Here is a 14123-nt window from a genome sequence, read left to right on the forward strand (position 1 = left end):
ACAGACGTCTTACCTGACGGCCCTTGCTGTTGACGTGGGGGTGGTGTACTTGTAGATGCCTGTGCATGTAAGTGGTCGAGTTATGGTATCTCAGTCTCTTCTTGCAGTGAAGACAGGCAAGAGTATCTTTCCCTAAACGTGTAAAATGAAGCCACACAATGGAACGCTTCCCTCTTCTCTCCATATTGGGACCGGTCTCCTCCGCACGGTGATCCAACTGCTGCTCAGACTCCGACTGAGAAATGAAATGTACACACGTAAAATTCGGGCAAGAGCTAAATTCTTTTTTTTTTTTTTTTACTCACCTCTAATTTTTTGATAATTTTAGCACATTTCTTAAGGATTTGTAGTGATTTACAAATGTGGGTTTTTCAATTGCTGATGGCGACATTTGGGGAGTAGGGTGGCCAAATATTTGAAACAAAACAATGAGAAGAATGGGAAGAACAACAGAAGAAAACAAAAAAGTTCTTCTGTCATAGTTAAATAGGTTAAATTAATAACCCATTCTCTGTTCAGTTGAATGAATCCAAAATGTGTTCAGGCCAATATCAAAACGGAACACGGGTCACAACCAGTATTTGTAAGAGTGCAGGAAAGAACATTACCTGTACAAGCTGCTATATTTCTAGGCAAAATCCATTTAGACTGACATACTGTGGTGCTATGTTAATTCAGAAATGATTGTAACAGAGGTCATCACATCAGGTGTTAAGAGGAGGCTATATAAAGCCAAGGGAGTGGGAGCTCATTTCCATTGAGGCGTGTTTATATCACACATGGAAGATGGGACTAAAGTGTGAGGTGTGAACAAAAAAAACATGAGAGCATCTCTCACAGCTGAAGTTGCTTTCATGTTTTTCGTTCACTGAGAGCATATTGTATTGTACATTTTGACTAAGTTGGTGCAATAGAGTGCATACTCTTGCAAGTCTGATGATACCAGAAATAGGCTACCAGATTGGAAACAGCATTAGGTGAAATGTGACCGAACATTTCAGAAAAGGCATGCATTTCCAAAAGGCTTATGAACACCCAGCTCAAGCTATGCTGCATGACTGCTTCAAGAATCATGCATCGAAGACCTTAGAGACGATGATAAAACTTACTTTGAGGCCATCGGTGTGATTAATCTCAGTGGCATGCTGTGCTTTTAGATGTTTGAGCATGGACGTGGTCGAACCCTGGCATTGGTACAGAGTCTTTTTGCAATGGACACAGACAACAGTAGGCCTAGAAGTGTCTTCCCCCAAAAGCGTGAAATGAGACCACACTATTGATCTCCTCTCTTTTCCTTTCCGTTTGCAAGAAACGTTGCCTTCCATGTCGTTTCCTTGATCACTCAAATCAGACTCGAAATGTCTTGGCTGAAATCACGCATGGATTATCGGACTGAAAACTAAGATAAAATCAAGTATTAAGTGAAATGAACAGCGATTTGCGCTTTACACACATATGCTGTTACACTATGTCCACATATAACACTGTGTGAGTGTGTGTAAAATATTTACCAATAAAAAGGGGTTGAGAATGTCAACACGGTCGTCGTTTAGACAAACGAGCTGTTTATATTTTTCTTCTTCTGTTTCTGATATATAGGCGAATGAATATTAATATCGCCCCCTAGTGGCAGGAAGTAGACATGTGCGGTTAAAGAAAAGGTAGGCTACTGTCCACTACCTCGGTCCTCTTCTGCCTTTGAACTATACTGCCACATTCAAGGTCACCATGCTCCTAATTCCAGTGACTATTATCTTGCCAATGCTGAAAATTGTCTAAACTGAAAAAGTTCTAAAAAGTATCCCATCTTACTTAACTGTGTAAATATGAGATTTTGTATTGTCAAGATTGTCATCAGCTCTTAAGATGTCTAGCTTACTACTACTACTACTACTACTACTACTACTACTACTCTCTAGCAGCTTTAGGCAAACAAGGTTATATCAAGTTACTTTGCACACAGGCTTAATGTAAATGTTATATACCTCTGTTATATACCATTTAAAATACCTGGTCTCATAAGGACAATGAAAAAACACATGCACAAAAACACAATGTCTCCATAATTTAATATGTAAATATGATTATTGCATTGGGCGGCAAGAGCAAAACACTCCATCCTGAGCAGATCTGCATTCCGCCCTCAGCAGTCTGACAGTCAACCATGTAGGTAACTTCAACCTGAGTAACCACCTGAAGTTACAGTATGTACGAGCTATCTGTCAGCCACCTAGCAGGTCAAAGTCATTAGCCATCACCCGCAAAGCACCTCCCCGCTCAGTGGCAAGTTGGTGGAGTTGTCGCTGTCTCTTGTAGCTAATGTGACTGTGGGGGTTAGTCTGTACTGCTCTTCAGACACAGGGCTGTCAACAATGCCGTCCAATGCACCTCCATTTTGAATACCTGGTCTGTGGGTCTCTATGTCCTGTAGTGCTTCAGAACTCTCCACACACCGAGCACGCTGCTGCTGCTGCTGCTGCGGCCGCCTGCCATTCACAGAGTGTGTGTCTTGTATCTGGTGCTCTCTCTTCTGGTGTGACTGCAGGCTCTGTACGTAGGCAAAGCGCTCGTCACAGACGATGCAGCGGTAGGGTCTCTCTCCCGTGTGAACCCTCTCGTGTGTCTTGAGGGTCTCCAGGCGGGAGAACGTCTTGCCGCACGAGGCGCACATGTGAGGCCTCTGCCCTGTGTGCCGCAGCTGGTGCCTTCTGAGGTTCGTCAACTTCAAAAACTTCTGGCCACAGTGTGTGCACGCGTGCGGTTTGTCACCCGTGTGTGTTTTCTGGTGTTTACTAAGACAACTGCCACGCCGAAATGCCCTGCCACAGATGTGGCAGAGGTAGGGTCTTTCTCTGGAGTGAGTCCTCATATGCTCCTGGCGATTTGACAAGGACTTGAACACTTTGTTGCAAATCAAACAGCTGTAAGGCATCTCTCCTGTGTGGAGTTTGATGTGCTCTTTAAGTCCAGAAGGACTTTTGAAGGCCTTCGAACACTTTGAACAAGAATAGGGTTTCTCCCCGGTATGCTTGGGCATGTGCTGCCTAAGTTTCGATGGCGTGATGAATGCCTTCTGACAATGAGAACACTGATATCGCTTCTCCATGGAGTGATATCGCTCGTGACTTCGGAGGTATTCCAGCAGGCTGAACTTCTTCTCACACCGGGTGCAAGAGTACGGTCTCTCTCTCACATTTAACGGCTGATGTTTGACCTTATGGATGAGGAGCGCAGATGAACTCCGAAGTTTCTTTTCACACACGTCACACTCAAACACTCTCTGCTTACCAGCTTTGTCATGGTGTAATAGCTGGTGCCGTTGTAGACCGGCTAATTGACTGAAGGCCTTTTCACAGACGTCACAAGCATAAGGTTTTTCGCCGGTGTGTATTCTCCGGTGGACCTGCAGCTGAGCCCTTAAAGAGAAAGCCTTGCCGCAGTCGGCGCACTTGTGCGGCTTTGGACGAGCAACAAGGGTCACAGCCTGACGTTCAATGGCACCGTCAACCACAGACTTATTTTCCTCGTGTGTTCGAATGTGCGCTCGAAGGCTTCTCGATTGAGAAAAGGCCTTTCCGCAAGCGCTACAAGCATACGGTCTTGTGTGGGTTTTCCGAAATTGAGAGACTTTTCCAGACTTGCTCTGATCCCCTGGCGGCATGCTGAGCGTGTCCTGAGTTTGCATGCCGGTGGTGTGACTCAAAGAGGACTCCTTTTCATGTTTTCTGTGGTGTTTTTTAAGGTTGCCTAACTGAGTGAACCCTTTTCCACAAACAGTACAGGTGTAAGGTCTCTCTCCAGTGTGAACCCTCTCGTGAATTCGGAGAGAGGATGAATGTAAAAAAATCTTTTCACATGTGTCGCATTTATGACCTTGGATCTGACTGTTTTTTATATTTTCATGCGTCCTCTGGTGCCGTTGAAGGTCACTGAATTGAGAAAATGTTCTACTGCACTGGTCGCAGCAAAAGGCACCATCTACGTTAAGCCTCTCCTGGCCCTGGTCTTCTCCTTCGGATGCACAGGGACTATTGAGGAGGAGTTTCCTGTTGTGCATCCTCTGGTGCAATTTCAGGTGATTCAATTGAGAGAATTTCTTAGTGCACTGACTGCACGGCAAAAGTCTTTTTTTCTTCAGATCTTCAGATCCAAACTGGTATCTCTCACCTGGAAGACATTTGATGGTAAATATTTTTCTGAAAACTCATGATATGATCATAGCACAGCATTGATTTAGCCATGTGTGTTGTATATGACAGACTTCTGTTGAAACTCAAGCCTGATGCCTGAGCTTTCAATATATGCCAATTTTGCATTATTTTAATCATCTGGGAGTATTCCAAGAACATGGTATAGTGACAAAGCTGGGTAAGTTAACTCTGAGTAAGGGGTAAACCTCCTAATAGAAGAGCTGTATGGCTTCATTCATGTTTAACTTGCCCAGGTTTATCCACATATTTGGATGGAGAGCAGAAATGGATCTATAGCTACAACTTACTTTCAGTGGTGTGATCTGCATAGTCTTCGTCATCATCATCACCACCACCACCATCATCATCATAGTCATCATCATCGTCATCATCGTCATGTCCCAATGACTGAACATTGAAGACTCCGTCCGACTGGAGTTTGTGTCTGCAGTCCTCCAGGGTCACTGATAGCATCCTCAGTGGGGAAGGTTGCGGAGACCTTTGTGTGCTCCTGACTGAGTCTGAAAGGGTGGTGGGGTTTGGCTTTGAGGCTCTGCATAGGTCTACCTATAGAGAGAGAGTGTGAGTGTGAGTGTGAGTGTGAGTGTGAGTGTGAGTGTGAGTGTGAGTGTGAGTGTGTGTGTGTGTGTGTGTGTGTGTGATAGTGTGTGTGAGTGAGTGAGTGAGTGAGTGAGTGAGTGAGTGAGTATTTATTGATCCCCAAGGGGAAATTCAAGAGTCAGGGTGGTAGAGATTCTCAGAGAGTGAGTGCAATGCATGTATGCAAAGCAATACTACAATAATGCAACCGACTGATGCTAACAGATGGATCGAACTACCTGTAGTGGATGTAAGGAACTGAAGATTGAGCCTTTCACAGGTGACTAAATGTAACAATAACAAAAGAAAAAAATAATCAGTCCTTACGTCACTTTTAGTTGTTGTTGTTGTTGCTGTTGAGGTTGTGTGCCAGTCCCTTTCCACAACATCACCACTGCAGGATGGGTATGTGGGAGAGGGCTCTGAGGTAGAGGCTAACGGTGATGGTGGACTTGAAGGGCCTGTGAGGGTGGGCTCTGACACACAGGACAGGAGAAGGGTGGGTCGGTCTACACACGCCTAAACACAGAGGAATGGGACTTAACGTTATTGCACTCATAATGCTCCGTCACCATGTTATGTTAGTATTATATGATCGTGTACGACGAGTGACTTGCAAAGCATTGACTTGACTTGACTTGAGGTGTGATGTTTGTGTTTGTATTATTGCACTAGAATAAACAAAGAAAGGATGATGGTGTTCTACAGTAATTACGTGCTGAATTCCAGAGTATTGCTCATTACCATATTTGGTCATTACCATACTGTAATCATCAACAATTTACATTATCAACAGGGGCAGTCTGGTGGTCGTAAAACACACTTTAAAGAGAATGAAGAGGGCGAGTTGGCCAATAGGAGGGAATACCGTGGTCTTGGCTTCACTGTCAGGTTGAACAAACGGGGATCTCTGGGAATGTTGTTCCATCAGGCTCTGGTACTTCCTGAGCAAAATCAATGGCAGAATATTTGATTGTTTGTTTGTTAACAATGTACATCGTACTAAATTATGTTTGACAGATGCTCAACCCATTAGTTGTTCTAGAATGACTTAAAGCATTGACGTTCGTCCCGAAAGAGTTTGTCAAAATGAGTGTGGAAGCGTTCTCTTCAGGTAAATGAACTCCTTAGGTAGTTCATGATCTAAACTAGAAAAGCACTCAGAGAGCGCAGACCTCCGCCAAGCGAAAACATAACTGACACTGACACTCAGCAAGCCCCACATACCTTTTCTCAATATCCAGACACTCCTGCAGTGAGTTGATCTCATTCCTCATAGCCTTGATAGTCTGTTGGGGGAGGACACACGCACACTTTATATACTTTGATTCCACTTTACAAGTCAAGTTACATTAGGAATCAAATCTCCTGAATAATCCAGTAGATTAAAGCAGTTCAGCAATCTATCATGAGTTCACAGGTTCAAGGGTGTAGATATATACATCGTCTCTTCCAAATAAGCATGCTTCCTATAACACACACACACACACACACACACACACACACACACACACACACACACACACACACACACACACACACACACACACACACACACACACACACACACACACACACACACACACACACACACACACACACACACACACACACACACACACACACACACACACACACACACACACACACAAACACCTGCTTCAAGCTTTGAATCAGTGAGAGGCATTAACACCAGCCACCAGGAGAGGACACACAGGTCACAGGACACCTACATCTTGAGCCTGATTGAGTCGGTTTTCCTTTTCCTCCAGTCTCTTCTTCAGGTCTTTCACTTCTAACCTGAGGAGCAGGTTGGTCTCCATTTGACAGCTTTGTTCCTGGTTGGAATTTGCTTCCCCCTCCAGCTTCTCCAACAGGACTTGGGATGCTAGGTTTGAGCCTTCACTCTACAAAAAAGTAAAACCATAGAAAAAGAATGTTCAAAGAAAATCCTGAGTAAAGTTGAAAATCTACATGCAGACTACATATAGCTAGGCTATAGGCTATGCATAAGCTTGTTTAGATCTGTTATAAACCACTTACAAAAAGTAAGGAAACTTGACTTTGGCCCATTATATCTCCCCTTTAGTAATACCAACCAGTAAAGTGTTTCATATCATTTTTACAATGAGGTATAGCTTGTAAGCATAGGGCAATCATGGAATAAGCAATACAGCCAAATGTCTGAGTAGTGCCAACCAAAAATGTGCCAAAATGGTCAGTAATAGGGTTCTGCTGCCAGACATCTCGTTTTGTGCTTCAAGTGCTACCAGGTGAGTTTAGATACCGGGATGAGATTCTGGAGCCAGTGTCAATTCCATATCTCCAGAATATGGGACTAAATGCCATCCTCCAGGATGACAACGCTCGCCCCCATAGAGCTGGGATCATCAGAGAGTACCTCCAGAATTTGGGAGTGGAGAGGATAGAATGGCCTGCCGTGACGTGAATCCAGACCTCAACCCAATTGAACACTTGTGGGATCAGCTTGGGCGTGCTGTACGTGCCAGAGTCACCAACAGAACCAGGTTGGCTGACAGATCCTTATCGAGGAATGGAATGCCATCCCACAGCAGAATGTAGCCAGGTTGGTGACCAGCATGAGAAGAAGGTGCCAAGCTGTTGTGGCTGCATATGGATCCTCTACACGCTACTGAGGACCCCTAAAATGAACGAATGTATGCTTAACATGTTTTGTTTTCCTAATTTCTGTGGGAGAGTGCAATCGTCAATGCTTGAAGTAACAAAGGTGAATTCCAACAGCATAACAGGCCATTTTGGCACATTTTTCGTTGCCACTACTTAAACGTTTGCTTGTGTTGCTCATTCCATGGGAGCCCAATGCTTACAATGACATTAAACACTTTAGTAATTGGTATTATTAAGTGGAGATATAACGGGCCAAAGTCAAGTTTCCTTATTTTTTGTGAGCGGGCAATAGCAGCAATTGTGGGATCGTTTGTTTTACAAATCTGCTGTAGGCTAGTTCTAGTAGGACTGGGTTATCTTGCCGGACAGATAATGATGGTATCGGTATTATTATTTTGTTTTTAAATGAACTAATCCGTCTAAGGTTTTTGAAAACGACCAGGGAGTAAAAAGTAACATATTCGCCTATGGGACGGTCAGGCGTCCTCGGTATGGATTTTCGGACGTAAGAAACTTTATGCTCGAAACATTTCCAGGTGGTCCATACCACAATCTACCAGAACTCAGAACTACCTACTGTAATCATGTCTTACAGACTTCTACTACTGAAGGATCTCAAACCGCAGTTATTTATTGAAGTAGTCGGGATAACTTCCCGGAAAATGAACGATCAATATGGTTAAAGATAATAACTAGCCTACAATAACAACATACCCATCCTCCAAATCTGAGTTGCAGCATATAACCTAACCTATCTCGTGGGTTAGTTAAATGCAAGGTTCTTAAATGAGGGACTTACCGTATCCATGATGATAAATTCCATTAAGTGGCCTACTAAGCGCTCCTTCATGTGTAACAAAACAAATGTTATATTTGAACGACTTCCATTCCATCACATTTCGCACATTTTTCAAGTATCAACTCTACTGTCTTCTTCTCCACTCTTTGCAAGCATGGCAGAGATAAAAAAAATAAAATAGCGCCCCCTGATGTTAGAAGTAGCCAATATAGCTGATAGAAGCATCTGCATTTGTATCTCTGAATCTTGTCTCATGTCAACTGACACTTACAAATAAAATGGATCCTAAAACGTAAACTTATTTGTTATAAACTGAACTTGCTTCAATTTGCAAAAGTAGGCGATCCAATGCAAATCTCCATCAACCACTTCATCCTGTGTGTATTGATAGGTTCAGTAGGCCAACCCTGGATGCAGCCATGTTTACAGCCCTAAAAACATACAAGATCTCCTGTGCATGCAGATTATTTTCAGAATTGACGCATAAAAGACAAATCACACGTGTGGCTGTAAATGAAGATGATTCATTTCAAAATGTAATTTTAACACCAACACATCACAAACCAACCACAGGTTACACTAATAAATTTGCTAAGACTGGTGCATTTGTTCCCCTGGACCAAATACCACTTACATGTATATACAAAATATATATTGCTGTATGTGCATATATATATATATATATATGCACACATACAACAAAATTGTATGAATGTATGAATATCTTCACATGGTAAAAAGCCTGCCAATAACATAACATGACACTATTCTTGAACCCTTGAACACATAATATGTGTACATAATAACCTTCTATGAAAACATAATAATAATTAGCCTGGGTGTTCCCATGCTGCCTTGCGCGCGATTTGATTCACACCGCTAAGACAGCCTGTAAGCTACCGTCCACTGTTCTGTGATTGGTCCCCTCAGATAGGGGACCAATCACAGAACAGGGGAGAAAGCAAAACAATGATGAGCTATGCACAGACGCATTTGATAGACATCCGTGGTGCCCAATAAACGGATCTGGGCATTTTTTCAAATACGAGAAAATGAACGTTTGGTTCCCAGACCACTACTCATTGAGAATGAGAAGTGGTGGCGCTAGCCAGGCTAAATAATAATAATAATAATAATAATAATAATATAGTAATCATCAGTTGAAACTTGAAACTGTTACAGTCCAACATCCTCTTGTTGAGGGACGTCATTGTCCAGGGAGCGCTCTTCTCCGTTTTCGACACGTCCACGAGTGTCTGCGTCCTTCGTCGTTTCGAGACTCTCCGCGCACGGCGTGTGCTGGTCGTCGTCGTCGCCCCCCGCGGCCTGCTTCGAGCGCTTCGGGCGGCCCTGCTGCCGCCGCTGCTGCAGGCGAGCGACGTCGACGTCGGCGTCGGCGGCGGAACTCTCCTTGTCGTGCTTCCTCTGGTGGACCGTCCGGGCGCTCGCCTGGGTGAAGGCCTTGCCGCACACGCCGCAGGCGTAGCGCTTCTCGCCCGTGTGGATGCGCTTGTGGATGCTGATGTAGGCCTGGCTGGAGAACACCTTGCCGCACAGGTCGCACTTGTTCGACGGCACCTGGCCGGCCTTCCTCTTGTCCCTCCCTGGCTCCCCTCGGGTGTGCGTTCTCTGGTGCAGTTTGAGGTGGTTGAGCTGAGAGTACGTCTTGCTGCACAGGTCACAGGAGAAGGGCGTGGCGGCGGCGGCGGCGGCGGCACCACCACCGCTCGGGGTCGACTTGGCGGTGGTCTTGCCTTTCCTGCCGGAGTCGCGTGGACGTTTGACGCCTAACGCCTTCTTGGCGTGCGTCTTGGCGTGCGTCTTGGCGTGCGTCTTGGCGTGCGTCCTCTCGTGCAGTTTGAGATGGTTCAGCTGAGTGTATGTCTTGCGGCACCGGTTGCAGGAGTAGTTTCTGGCGGTCGCTGACGCCCTCTGGTTTTTGTGTGTCCGTTTCCCGGCTGAGGTGCCTCGTCGCCGTCCTCTAGAGCAGTACTGGAGGCGTTTACCTGGAACAAGTTCAGGAGGTCTGATTTTTACGCCAATTGAGGCTATTTGCTTTAGCACAGTGGTTCTCAAACTGTATTACGGGTACCACTGGTGGTACGCGGACTCTCTGCTGTGGTACTCCTGGAGTCTCAAAGATGTTTTATTTCATGAAGATGAAGATGAAAAAAAAAAAAAAAAAAAAAAAAAACAATGCACAACAGGATGTACAATGTAAAATATACAGTATTTAAATTGGCCTACGCTACTGTATTGCAATACTGGTCATAATAATGCTGGTACTTGGAGAGTCAATTGTTCTCTGAGGTGGTACTCATTGTGAAAAGTTTGAGAACCACTGCTTTAGCACAACTTGAAGCCATTGATTCGCCAGTGGCATTCTTTTGTTTATAGTTGTATTGCAACTAAAAACCCAAACTAACAACTGACAGCCAAATCGGTAATGTACCAACAACAGCTACCATTCATACTCACCGTCAGGCATGTAATCGCTATCCCTTCCATCTCCATCATCATCGTCATCTTCATCACTGTCTTCCACCCCGGCGTGATATACCGGTCCTTGCACAATAAAGACTCCATTCGGTCCCAGTTTGTGACCGCAATCCTCCAGCCGGATCGACACCACTTTCATCTGCGGCGACTTGTCAGTGTTACTGACTGAGCCTGAAGGATCGGCGGGTTTGGCCTCTGAGCTACGGGAGAGAAAGCGGGTACGTCTGTCCACACGTTCCTGCCGTAAGAAAAGATGGTGGTCAAGGGTTACAGTGTTTCCCATACATCGACTTATTTGTGGCCACAATATCAACACTGACCACCACACAATGATTTTATATGTTGTACTGGATGAAGTCCTTTCAATGTAGAGCTATGCACACCCTCAACAAAAAATACATTTTTTTACTCACACTCACAAACACACTCACACACTCACACACTCACACACTCACACAACACCACAATTAGAATTCAATTTTGTGGGAAGCTCTGGGTTAGGAGTTGCGGTATGGTCACACTAGACAAAACCCAAGTGAAGTCCAACCAGAAAATTACAATCCACAATATCCCATTTGTTTGCGCAAAGATATATTACAGACTAGAAAAAACAGAAAGTCCTCCGCGCTCCTGAAGTCACTATCTGGTGCGTCACGGGAGTGGACAAACTGTAGTAAAGAAAACTTTGGACAAACTGTAGTAAAGTGGACAAACTGTAGTAAAGAAAAAGGGGTTCACCGGAGCAACTCCATATATTACAGACTATGAGGTATATTTTTTCTATTTCAAAATTAGTGTTCATGTCTTCATTTGTACTTTAAAAAGTAATCAGTCAAAACACCTGACCTTAAGCAATATTTCAAAATGAGTGGAAAAAAAACAATGGCTGCAAGTGCGTTAATTAAATTTGCCTTGATAAGATGTCTTAAAATAAGACAGGCTGCTGTTAAATTACATCAAAATTATCTTCCGAGGCAGTGCGAAGTAAGTCTCTTTCTACTAAAACCAACACCAAAGACAGTTTTTGATCCCAAGATAAGATTAATAACATAAAAACCTATATGTAAACTGTTTTTGCAGTGCACAAAGAACAATGCCACCCCACCTCACTGTTGGCTCTATTTGGCTGATGTTTTGGTCAGTTTTTATGACATACCAATCTGACCCATGGATGACTTCATGTGCAAAAGGCTCACACCGTACTACTTTACGTATGTTGTAATGAAGTAAAACAATGATTAGAGTGAAGGGGATACCATGATGCCCAGTTGGAGTGTTGGAGCAGACAGCTTGCAGGTTCTGGAAAAAACGTCTTGATGCGGTCTGTGTCTCAGTGAATAGATGATCCTCTACACAATGGATCTCATCCCAAAGAGCTCTGAGGCTGAATAAAGAACACACACACACACACACAATAATCTGTTTAGAACTTTGAATCTCTGCAAAGGGATGATGCAGTCTTGGTGCCTGTGCCCATTAATATGGACCAGTTGCACGAAAGGCTCTCGGTGAGCTTGTTTGTTTCCTGGGGAGCCAGGTTGTGTTTGAACCTGCCGCTAATCTGAATGTTATTAGTGTCTACACATCCTTCTCTATCGTAACGTGCTGATTCACTAGGTGCAACACCCAACCGGGTCCCGTGAACACTCTTCAGAATAGTGGCAGGTTCAAACACACCTGGCTCCACAGGAAATAAACGAGCGCACACAGAGAGCATTTTGTGCAACTAGTCCATTGGACAGGTTATTGGGTGATAATATGATACCTCTGAGTTTGTTCTCCTCTGGTCTCTTCTGAAGGGCCGCCACGTGTAACCTGAAGGGACTCTGGTCTGAATTGGTGTCTGAACAGACTCTGCTTCTCTCGAGCTGGTTCTCCAACAACGAGAACTGGAATGCAGTGTTTCAATCTTTGCACTGAAACAAACAAACAAGCCACTACACAAACACCACAAAGGGCCAAATCTATTGCACTGAATCTCATTCTCACTGTGTCTTCATTGAGCATAGTATATAATGAAACAGGACAAGAGATGATGACTTTTTTATACACACTAATTTGGAATACTTGTTAATTTATTTAAAATATATATCACTGTGGCTATATTACAAATGTTCAGCAGGTTGCAATGCCATAATCCACTCCACAGGCTATTGTAATGTTACATTGTAGTGTTGTTTATAGCCTTTTATATTCCATCCCTTCTCTTTCTGGTCGTTCTGAACAGTTTGCATTTTTTGTGCCCTAGGGGAACAGTACAGATCTGTGTAGGAAATCTGGTGGGTAATTCTGCTTTCAGGCCATAATGTCTGCCGTTAAAGGCCATGAAGCAAAATTACTCTCCTGCATTTAGCGCTGGAGGAGACTATCTCTACGACTAAAGGCTTCGTTGTGTACAGTCAGCGTGCAATGCATACAGCATGTAAAGCGGACAGATCAAAGCATTTTTCTTTTTAAATGAACAGTACGTAAATCGTGTACGACTGAAACAAACGCTACGGTAACGTTAATGATATTGCACCTGGGCGAGACATCCAGTCGGCTTGCGAATCTAGACACTACATTAAGCAAGTTATGGTAATACGCTAGATATTTTTGAGAGGCAAGGAATGTATAAACATATTCTGGGCGAGCTTAACGATAAAAAAAAAAAGACACAACAACATACACTAAGTTGTTGCGTTAGTGGACGAACTTACTGCATCCAGGTATGCGTTTTCGGGTGCGGCAAGTTGCCAGGATTGTTATCAGTCAGTACGAACGTTAATTCTCTGACTAGACTACATGTGTCTCTTCCAAAATACGCAAAATAATACAGTCTCTTGTTCTGTGTTGCTAGAGAGAAAAAAAATCTTTCGTCACGCCTTAGATTTTATTCACTGTGGCCATGTGACTTGAACAGCACATATTTCGTTGGTAGCAGCACCACTTGATGGCTTGGAGGAGGTTTTACCAAAGTCCCAGAGACAGATGCTTGATCCATAATCAGTTATTATTTCAATATCAGCAGTGGCTTTCTGATTCTGATGCAGTCTATGTTTGGACCTGTATTTTAGTATTTTAAAGATTGAGTATCCGGATGGCACATTTTGATTAAAGTTCAGTTAAAAGCACAGTTGGTTCAGTATTCTTGCAGGGAAAACCTGGATGGATTTAATTACACTTTATATCTGTGCTCGAGGTAATATGGGGCTAACTACAGGTTACACTTTTTTTCTTCATTTTTTTCCCTTTTAGGGAGTTATTATCATATTCAAGGTATCAATATCCACACACATTCACTTAGAGATCTATCCCTCACAGAAACAAAATATAACACATGCAAAACAGCTGCTTTCAGCTCAGGTCTGCAGACTGTGTCCTGTATTTGGGCTTACTGGTCCTTT

At 43.7% G+C, this 14123-nt stretch overlaps 2 protein-coding genes across 3 annotated transcripts in view; both read right to left on the reverse strand.

Annotated features, from left to right (window-relative positions):
• The window catches only part of LOC134078036 (uncharacterized), a 17143-nt gene extending 8777 nt beyond the window's left edge, over positions 1-8366 (reverse strand). Inside the window, exons 1-10 of the mRNA XM_062533667.1 lie at positions 8239-8366; positions 6524-6697; positions 6018-6079; positions 5659-5734; positions 5118-5309; positions 4499-4757; positions 2259-4167; positions 1986-2010; positions 1110-1367; positions 14-235 (exon numbers count right to left, since the gene is read on the reverse strand). Coding sequence (XP_062389651.1) covers positions 14-235; positions 1110-1367; positions 1986-2010; positions 2259-4167; positions 4499-4757; positions 5118-5309; positions 5659-5734; positions 6018-6079; positions 6524-6697; positions 8239-8289 — 3228 coding nt within the window. The 5' untranslated portion in view covers positions 8290-8366. The remainder of the gene's footprint in view (positions 1-13; positions 236-1109; positions 1368-1985; positions 2011-2258; positions 4168-4498; positions 4758-5117; positions 5310-5658; positions 5735-6017; positions 6080-6523; positions 6698-8238) is intronic.
• A 376-nt stretch (positions 8367-8742) lies between these two features.
• On the reverse strand, positions 8743-13809 carry LOC134087203 (zinc finger protein 470-like). 2 transcript variants are annotated; one of them, XM_062540563.1, is made up of 5 exons: positions 13437-13809; positions 12503-12626; positions 11994-12121; positions 10717-10975; positions 8743-10244 (listed from the first exon to the last, which is right to left on the reverse strand). In XM_062540563.1, the coding sequence occupies exons 3-5, from the start codon at positions 11994-11996 to the stop codon at positions 9415-9417; spliced, it is 1092 nt and encodes a 363-aa protein (XP_062396547.1). In that variant the 5' UTR covers positions 11997-12121; positions 12503-12626; positions 13437-13809; the 3' UTR covers positions 8743-9414. The 2 variants fall into 2 exon arrangements, with proteins under 2 accessions (XP_062396547.1, XP_062396539.1); XM_062540555.1 differs by having other exon boundaries at positions 12503-12653.
• Between the last annotated feature and the right edge of the window lie 314 nt (positions 13810-14123).

Source organism: Sardina pilchardus, chromosome 1, assembly GCF_963854185.1.
Source record: "Sardina pilchardus chromosome 1, fSarPil1.1, whole genome shotgun sequence".
Classification (NCBI taxonomy): Eukaryota; Metazoa; Chordata; class Actinopteri; order Clupeiformes; family Clupeidae; genus Sardina; species Sardina pilchardus.